The sequence below is a fragment of the Camelina sativa genome, chromosome 11 (genome assembly GCF_030686135.1).
Source record: "Camelina sativa cultivar CO46 ecotype springtype chromosome 11, ASM3068613v1".
Classification (NCBI taxonomy): domain Eukaryota; kingdom Viridiplantae; phylum Streptophyta; class Magnoliopsida; order Brassicales; family Brassicaceae; genus Camelina; species Camelina sativa.
In genome coordinates this window covers 42,756,752-42,767,197 of record NC_141890.1, presented here as the reverse complement: position 1 = coordinate 42,767,197, position 10,446 = coordinate 42,756,752, and the positions used below count along the sequence as shown (strand labels likewise).

The following is a 10,446-nucleotide window of genomic DNA, read 5'->3' as shown; positions in this document are numbered from 1 at the left end:
TTGTGAACCAGAGAAATATAATCAGTGGACCAAAAAGATCTCACTGATTGTTGAAAATATAAAACGCGTAGAGTTTCAGACTTTCCTATCCTCCTAGTACATGACAAATTAATATTTGATTTGAACGTTTGGAATATTCTTGAAATGTACGTGTGTGTGAGAGCCTTTGAAGTGAAGTGAGTCAAGAGCTTATGCTCAACCATCAATAACGATCTGATAAATTGAAAAGGCAAAGATTTTGAGAGTAAAAAGTATGAAAGATTCAACAGAAGGGTAAAGAGTAAAAAGTATGAAAGATTCAACAGAAGGGTAAAGCACTTTCAACGGACAATGAATTAAGGGGAATATGTTATGATGATACACTTAAAACAAAAATTCTTCTTTAGTTTCTTTTCTTTTCTTTTCTTCATTTGTGTCTTTTCGTGTTTTCTTTTCTTTTCACCAATGCTTTGAACTTTTGTACATAGTCATGAGTCATGGAGTCATGACTAATGAAAAATCTTTTTTTTTTTTTTTTGTTTCTCGCAGATTCTGTTGGAAGGCATTTTGCTTGGTTGGATGCATCATGCATGGGAAGGAATTTTTGACCGTCGAATAAGGCATCCCCTTGATTGGAGGCGAAAACATTCCTTTGTGACTTTAATTACAAGTACCATAAGACTATAAAAAGAATCAATAATTAACTAGCTTTCAAATTACTTGGGAATTGATTAGTAGCCCGTTTAAGCTAATAATTATTCGAAATGTTTTATTCAGAGCCAACCATAAGATGGTCCTGGAATACTTAAGGAAGATGCAAATGGTTTAACCCAAAAAAAAAAAACACTAAAAATAATACTAACAAAAATGCATGGAAATGGTTTTTGGAGATCTTACTTTTGTTTTATTTATAATTCTCTAGTCATTTTCACACACTTTCAATTTCGACCAAACGATTTCTGTTACTCTTTTGATAGGTTAGATGTTATTTTATTGTCTTTCAAAAAAACTAATTTTATGATTCTTATTTTGCTAGTTTGTGAAAACAAATAAAAACTGCAATATTTCACCTTTTTAAAACTGAAGTATCTTATTTGAGTTTGGGGCCCTTCATTTGACTCTATGATTTAATCAATGGTGTACATACGGAAAGCTATAATCAATATATATACAACTAATTAGACTAGAGGACATATCAATTCCAAAAATCATCCATATATATATATATTAATGTATATACAGTGTAAATCATTAAAAGATTAATTTGAATGCTTTAAAATAGAAACATCAGAAACATGTACTCTACTAGAATGCATGATGTAAAAGCAAACAAGTAAAAAGTTATGTGTACACCATATATGTATCATTTTGTTTTTGATAAAGGGGTTAATTATATCATTATTCGACGGGAAAGTAAGAACAGGTGTTCCTGACGTTCCTTGTATCGTACCATCTTCATATATTTACTTAGTGCTTTTGGTTTTATCTAATTTTTTTTTTGCTCAACATAAACTATTCATTAGCCAAGTTAATACATCCAAAGCAAAAATACTTAACATTTCCCTCCAAAAAATTGGATATAATGCAATGATTTGATCTAGTACAATCCTGAAACACTAGCGGATCCAACACTACCAAATCGAGAATCACAACAAGATAGATAACACACCACGACTCGATGTGAAATCATCTCTTAAACCACCTAAATAAACCCTATGACTCAAGAACAACTACTAACACAAAGAAAACCAAATCCTATACTGAAGAACAATTCAACTCCAAGCTATTAGAACCTCATGATCGGCGAGTAGAACTTGTTCCAATAGCATCAACACCCAGTGGCGCAAAATCAGAAAAGTTTGGTATCTCCGGCTTTCGTTGTTCCAGTCCTAAGCCAAAAACAGACAATACATCCGACTAAACAGACTCAGAGACGCAAAGCAAACCAGCAAGAGCAAAAACTTCTCCAAACTTAACTCGCAACTCCATAATGCTAATCAACTAAAGATAAGAAATTGAAGCACAAATTAGCACAACTTCACCTCACGGTGCCTTTTCGGATTGGCCACGTCGCATCTGCCTTATTGTCTCGCTTCTTAGCCGGACTGAAACCAGAAAATTGAGGAAGTTCTCAAGAACGCCGGCTAAAAAGATGTCCTCAAATCTCAGCCAGCGACGCACACAAAATCCTCCCCAAGAACCGGTAGAGTCTAAACCTGAATCAACCGCTAATCTCCGGTCAAGCTAGGATCTTCGACAGAGAGGTTGGGTGTAGCAGGAGGGCGTGAGCCAAGTCTCAGATCCGAACCCTGAAGCTACAAAGAAGGCCGCCCAGAGCAGCTTCAAACCACCACCATCAGTCGCCGGAGAGGAACGTGCCGAGATCTCGCTCCATAGCATCAGCCGCCGCAACAGTTGAGCCACTCATTAGCACCGCCGGAGAGGAAGAAATCTTATATGCTCAAATTAAACCCTAGAGCTACTCTATCAAATTAAGAGATCACTGCAGTACTTAGGGGTCGAATTCCACAAGGACTCAAGACTACACAATAAATTATAGAGATTTATGATTAAGCTAAACAAATTAATTTAAATTGAAATAACAATGCAAAATACTAAATAAAACTGTTGTAAATTCAAAGATCAAAAAGCTAGGTCTAGGGATTTTCTCAGTAAATTATGGAATATCAAATCAACAAATTAATTAGGATTCAAGCAATTAAAAATCAGATCTAGAACTCTAAACACTTTTGTAAAATAAATCAGTTCTCACTGCAAATATTATCTAAATTTAAAACCAGAAAATCCAAATCTCTTTGTAAAATTCTAGGTTAAAAATCAGCTTTAAAAACATGTTTAGATAAGTTCACAAAATTACTAAATCAAATCTCTTTGCAGAAAGTAATTTTGCTCATCAAAAGGTTTTATCAGGAAAATCAATTATATTCTCATATCAACTATTTTCCTAGGTTATTAATTCTAGATGGCCAATCAAGGATTAATATGAAGAGCAACCTATGATGAAGATCAACCTATGATGAAGATCTAGAAAGATAATGAATCCTAAATAAACAGATCTAATAAATCATAAAATCCCTGTGAAAAACCCTGAACCTAACAAGCAAACTACTCAGACATATTCAATGAAGAACAAAACATAATTCTGAATAATAAAAATTGAAATTAAAAGAGTAAAGAGGGAGTTTATGAATTTTTCTCTCAAAGCAGTTCATATCTCTCTCTCCCAAAAGCTCTCAAAATCTCACAGGGTTGCAGAAAGTAAAACTTGCTAGAAAATAACTTAAGGGTTTCTAAAACCTAAAAATACTAAATATATGTCCTAAAACACGTTAGGGACTTGTGTTGCAATTATGGAAGACTTCGGGGAAAATTTGTAAAACTTCCAATTGTGAAGACTTGAGTCGGATTGTCTTGGTGTCGACCAATGCTCCTTTGGTGTCGGTCGACGCTGGTCACATGATCAGACTCCAAATTGATTTCTTCCGGTTAAATGCTCCAAAATGATCCAAATCGCTCCATTTCGCTCATTCCGTACTAAAATCCTAGAAAACCTGTTAAGATTCTAAAACATCCTAGAAAACAAATCAAAAAACTCAAAAAACACACTTATATCATGGTTAAAAACCGTAAAAACCATGATATATCAAAATCGAGTCACTATATTACTACTACAACTGGAGAATAAAACAAAAAAGAAAAGCAGAGCCCTCTCACACCGCCGGTGAAACCCCAAACAGGTGGAGAGGCAAACGAGGTACAGACGACGCCGGCTGGAGAAGCTAGGGTTGTAAGAGAGAGAAGCTAGGGTTTTTTTTTTTTCCTCTCCCAAAGAAGGCCGCCTTTTGCTTTATCTATTTATTTCGTCTTGCTCCGACTCACTTTACTTATTTAAATGCTTCACTTAGTTCTGAAGACTCCAAAAATATCTCAGTGCTGGCACATGATTCATTGCAATCAATCCGTAAATTCAAAAAAAATTGTTTTGTTGCTAAAATCTTTTTAACTCATATATCAACACTTAATTTGATTTCATGTTGTTAGAGCTAAAAAGCCACATACGTATATGGTAACGCTACGTATAATTTACCAGCTTTTTGAGAAAAACGTTCTCAAAATTAACTTGCACTCCTTTTATGGTCAATGATCTCCTAAAACAATTTGTAGTTTTGTAGTATGTGGTGTGAGAGAGCATAAAAAAAAAACATAAATCATGATTACATGACCAGTCAACCGGCGTTCCAACTATTGGGGTTAGAAGTGGACCGTTAATTTTTTAATTAACACTGATTTTTTCTTCTTCTGAAATTAGCTGTTACAATGCATATGTTCCACCACCTCATAATTAATAACTTTACCGTCCGAAGTCGAAAATAAGTAAATTTATTTAATAGTATTATTTAGTAATTAATTTCTGTATAGCAACAATAAGACTTTTAGTAAATAAAACATACTATATCCAATCATAAAGTCTTCTTCTCTTTGGTCCAAAAAAAAAAGTCTTCTTCTCTAGATCATCTATATTTAATTATGAAATTTGTTTAAAAGATGTTAAAAGACGTATTTTAGAGATAGAAATAATCAAATAAAAAATATTCACATGATACCATCATTTTTCTCCGAATCTTACAACAAAATCATTGGATATATTATCCAAAATTGACGGTTAACTGTTTTTTATTATGTTCAAGTTATGTTGTATTCTACAATTTATTTTAATAGTCTCGTTTTCTACGTAATGTATATTTTTTTGGCAACCTGCAAACTCCGTACAAATCGTTTTTATAATTAATTTGAACATTTTACAATTTTCCTTTGTAACAAGAATTACATCTAGCTATCTTTGACATTCACCATCTTTAAATCATTCTTGTTTCTTGGGATCAAATCTACCTAACTCACTAAATTATCAATTCCAATATAATGAAGGACAAAACTGGCCAAGGAGCAAAGAAAGAGTAAAAGGTAAATTACAGAAAGATAAAAAAATGTGCTTAAAAAGATGAGCGTCGGTCCATGGTGACAAGTGGCATGGGCACGAACGGCACACAATAGAACCGGCCACCGGGCGGGCAATGTCTACATGAGTAGATAGAGTCATGTGTTGTTTTAATCTGCACTTACCAAGAGACTGTCTTGGAATGGTAAACGACAGTAAAAGCAAACGATGAGTCATCACTATCAATTTTACACTGATTCTATTGCACATTCACACACAACACATCACACACACCCAAGAAGCTCTGACATTGATTGACGCTTTTTTTTTTTTCATATATAGATACGGCGATCACGAGACAACAACAATGGAATGGAACTACTGTGATCAATTTTAGTTATCTTTTCCACAAATTTATATACTATTTTTTTTTTACATTCCATGAAAAATTTAATTGTTTTTTTGTCTCACAGTTCCTAGGTGATTGAATATCTTGATGAATTTCAAAAATTGGGTATGGAAGTTTTTAATTCAATTCCCTGGGGTATATACTGATAAAAAAAATCAAGAAGACTATAAATATAATTAAGGAACTATCTTCTCATTAGTTGTTAACCAAAACTTATGCCAAATGTGAATATACACATATAGTTGATCAGTAGTAAGTCAAACTGGTAATAAGAAATTGTCTTCTTTTGCATTTCGAAAGGACATGAAAAGAAGCGGTCCTAACTTAAAAATGTCACGAAATTTCATCATCTTTCAAATTTTTAAGAAGATGCAAGTGAGACTGATGTCAAAAAGAAGAAGAATAATAAGAAGAAGAAGAAGATGCAAGAGACTTTAATTATTTTACTTCACTGTAGGGGCTATGATGATCGGGATGAAATGTTTTAAATTTTGTAAACGTGTTTCTCTCGATCAACTGATGTGATAACCTCTTTACTACATTGCATGATTTCAAATTCATAAGAAAAAGAACGATAGGACAACAACCTTTAGGGTTATTGACAAAGTCGATATGCACATATTTGTAAATGACTTGAAATACGGAACCAAAATGGAAATCATAGATTTATCCAAAAATGAAATATGCCAAAAATATTCAAGTCTCTCTTTCTAATTTCTTAATTTTTAAAATAACAAGTATATATCAACAATAATTTTTAAAATAACAAGTATATATTAAGATACAAATCGGAAACTTCTGTAATTATTTTGTTTTTCTCTAAATTGCAACAATTAATTTGTGACCAATCAACTTTAGTCAGATATATAACATTCCCATGTGATGTTTTATAACTTTATGTTTTCATTTGTCACAAACTAGTCGATAAAGTTTTGTGGAAGCTGGTGGAAGCAAATATTAATAATAGAGATTTATTTTACAGAAAAGAAAAGGTTAGTGAGACAATTTGCTTCGATATGATATCATTTGTGTAAATTAAATGTAGATAAATTTAGGTAACACGAAAAGTAGCCAAGTGGAACATCAAGAAGTATGATGTTGAATCCTACCTATAACCACACGACAGTCACGTTAAGATAAAACGCAATACAGCTCTATTCTTATTTTATTTCTTATTTTTTTTTTATATGGTAGAAAAAATTATACATAAAAGTGAAAAGTATACTATTAATATTTTTCTTTGTAGTCATTTCTTCTTAAAATTTAAAATTTATAGTGGTTTATACTCTAAAATGACTAGTTAACTATGAGATCGTTTTTGTTTGGATGAAATATTTTAAAACATTACCAACTCACTAATGCAATTAATAATTAATAGATTGATTATTTAGAAGAATAAAAAATTAGGGATATACTTTGGTCACACAAGTTTTATTTTAAATAAGATGAAGAGATAAACACAAATGAGACTATAATAAGAGTATTAATAAATTAGTTACGGACCTAATTTTGGCTGCCAAAACATGGAGTATGATGATGCTCATAAGCAACATAAAATATGGCACACGTGGCGCAGACTCAATGGAAAGTGTTCATGTTGACTGGTACGATGAACACAGAAGGAGCGATCACGGTTAGGATTTATAAAGGTTGTACTGTCCGATGGCAACTTCGATGTGACTTTTTCTTTTTTACATATAGATGTTTTGCTATTATAAACTTCTTTGCTGTTACAACATATTATATATCCTCTATAAGCAATTTAATACGGCTAACTAATGATTCTTTCAATACACATGCAAAAGTATATATAATTTGTTGCAAGTCGTATAAACAAATCCAAACATACAAGTCGTTAAAGTCGTTTTAAGTCATAAACTAGTCTTTTTAACCCAAATTTCTGTGAAATGACTTAATATATATCAACCATGAGCTATATATGTTGATTGGCTAATGTAAGTAAAACTAAAAGGTATTTAGGGAATCGTTTGGCTCGATTCTCCCGATTAAGTATTAATTAGAGAATCATATACGTTAAAAGGAGATTTAAATTGAATGAAAATGCGTATTAATGATTTATATTACTTGAATGGTTCACTAGAAAGCTAACACCCGATCCGGGGCTTATTGGTCACCGCTAAACAATAAGTGACCACTCGTTAAATGGCTTTATAAGTAAACCTCTATCGACCGTTCTTTTAAGTTTTTCTTTTTGGTTTTAAAGGAAAAAAAATTGTTGAAGTTCCATTCGTATGAGTACGATAATAAAATATAGATCTAAGTTTGGTATCAGAGAAAAAGTTTGATACTAATAAAATAGACGCCAAGAGTGCATACCACATGAAAATGTCATACATTTAATTTCTATTTAAAAGAAAACATCAATTAGAAATATCTGAGACCAATAATGTGACATGTCCTTCTCTCACCGCTCTGTAAACGATGTCGTCTTAAACGTACTAACGTTGCACCCTTTCACATGTGAACCCTCTATATATATCTTGTAACATTGGCATTGTAAATTCATAGCTAAAACTCACAAACTAGAGAGCTTGGCTTTCAAGGGTTAGAAGAGGCTCCAAGATCTCTGTCTCTCTCTTTCTGATCTTGGTCTTTTAATACTTATTTTCACATTCATAACTTTTCGATAGTCCGACCAAACAAAGGGAGAAAACAGCAAGAAATGGCTCTAACTCACAATGTATGGGCGTTTGTGTTCGGAATCATGGGTACGTGTGTATATATAAGCATTCACAGAAAGGTTCATCATATATACTAGCAAACTCTACCAACACTTTGAATTACGTTTTAAAACTCACAATGTTTATTACACAATAAATTTGCAGGTAACATCATATCATTCATCGTGTTCTTGGCCCCAGTGTAAGCATCAACATGTTCTTACAAAATCTCTCAATATTTGTTGATGTTTCGAAATAATTCAACTTTTTTTGTTTTTGAATTATTTAGGCCCACTTTTATACGGATTGTCAAGAAGAAATCTACCGAAGGATTTCAGTCTCTTCCCTATCTTTCCGCGATTTTCAGCGCGATGCTTTGGATTTACTACGCTATGCAAAAGGACGGATCAGGTTTCCTTCTCATCACCATAAACGCTGTCGGATGCGTCATCGAAACCATCTACATCGTCCTCTTTGTAACCTATGCTAACAAAAAAACCAGAGTATGTGTTGAAACATCTTTTTCTATACCTTTATATAAGTTTTATTGTAGCTTTCACGTTGATCATAAACATGCACATATATACACATACGTAAATGCTTTTGTGTCCGGCTTGCTAATAACTAGATGCTTATGTTGCAGATATCCGCTCTGAAAGTTCTTGGTCTCTTGAACTTTTTGGGGTTTGCTGTCATTGTTCTTGTCTGCGAGCTCTTAACCAAAGGTTCCACACGTGAGAAAGTGCTCGGAGGGATTTGCGTTGGATTTTCCGTCAGTGTGTTCGCAGCTCCTTTGAGTATCATGGTACGTTTATAAGTTCGAACGAGCCATGTTTTGCGTAATTTGACCTATATATAGTGGCCCTAAATAATACAAAAAAGTTGTTTTGTCTTTCCTTTCCTGGTTATATGGAGTATATTATATAGTTTCACTTTGGGAAAAGTAAAATAGTTAAAAACTACTAATTTTGGTGCAGAGAGTGGTGGTACGTACAAGAAGTGTGGAGTTTATGCCTTTCTCTTTATCGTTGTTTCTTACGTTAAGCGCTGTCACGTGGCTATTCTACGGTCTTGCTATTAAAGACTTCTACGTTGCGGTGAGTTTTATTCATATAATTCTCGATTATTATTTATATTCTGTTTCTATCTTTTCTATAGCATATAGTCAAGGACAACACAACATAATATGATTAGATTATTATTGTGGGTGGCTCTTTAATAAAGTAAATAAAAACAGTAGTTACCTTTGTCTTTTTTCCTCATTTCAAACTATATTTTTAAATACTTTTAGTCGAATATGAATGTCGTGGCAACGAATATATGATTTAAAACCGTACACACATTTCGCTTCATTAGTAGCATTATTATAAAATAATTGGAACCCCACTAAATGTGCTAAGGAATTGAGTGTACAATAAGATATATACTAGAAACAAAAAATCTCATTTGTTCTGTTGCGATGTCGGTAATTTCTCTTTGTTATTTTTCTTTGCCAACTTCTTTTGTCGACAATAGATGGAATATTAATGTCCTTTACACATATTTTGTTTATTATTGAAGCTTCCAAATGTATTGGGCGCGTTCTTAGGAGCTGTTCAAATGATTCTCTACATAATTTTCAAGTACTACAAAACTCCGGTGGCTCAGAAGACAGACAAATCCAAAGCGGTTGCGTCCGAACACTCCATCGATATAGCGAAGCTAACAACCATTACACCCGGTCCGATTTCGGATTCGACGGTTCATCAACCGCCTGCTGTTCACAATGTTCTTGAGACTCAGATTCAAGTGACCGAGGTCAAGAGCCAGAACATGAACGATGCGGAAGACCAGACTAGCAAGGATGTCCAGAACCAAAACCAAGTTTAAGTAGTGACTCTTTTATATAGAGACTCATTAATAATGCATTGTTTGAGTTGTGCACTCTATCTAACTTTTCTTCTCCCTTTTTTTCGGATTTTGTGGTCTTCGTCTCTTTTCTTTAGTTCTCTCATGTACCACTTTTTTTTTTTTTTTCTCATCATTTTCTTTCCAGGTATCTGGAAATTGTGCTATGATCAATAAATAAATTAGTTGTTAAACTAAATTTATAATAGATTTGAATGATCTCTAGATTGGTCACAAGAAAAATAAAATAAAATCAGTAATTAATCTTCCAACTCATGCGATTTTTTTTTTATAGACTTTATAGTTTTTACTACAACTTCAACTGTAAAATTGAATAATATTAATCTTCCAAATCCTTGACGAGTTGTGTGCACGTTAAGGAAGGCCTCTTGAACGGGACAGGCCCACCTCCTAGCGTCCTTGAAAATTGAAGTACTTTCTTTTTTATGAGCGGTGTGAAAGTGAAACATTGAGGTTTAAGTCTTAATTGTGTAGAACTGTAGAAGGCTTAACTAATTATCATCTAATTAATG

At 33.1% G+C, this 10,446-nt stretch overlaps 1 protein-coding gene across 1 annotated transcript; it reads left to right on the top strand.

The window, feature by feature from the left end:
- The first annotated feature begins 7,869 nt into the window (after positions 1 to 7,869).
- Positions 7,870 to 10,112, top strand: LOC104725580 (bidirectional sugar transporter SWEET13-like). The gene is made up of 6 exons (XM_010444257.2): positions 7,870 to 8,074; positions 8,192 to 8,228; positions 8,316 to 8,529; positions 8,670 to 8,831; positions 9,004 to 9,123; positions 9,587 to 10,112. Exons 1-6 carry the CDS (start codon positions 8,029 to 8,031, stop codon positions 9,893 to 9,895), a joined length of 888 nt encoding a protein of 295 aa, XP_010442559.2. The 5' UTR covers positions 7,870 to 8,028; the 3' UTR covers positions 9,896 to 10,112.
- The last annotated feature ends 334 nt before the right edge of the window (positions 10,113 to 10,446 follow it).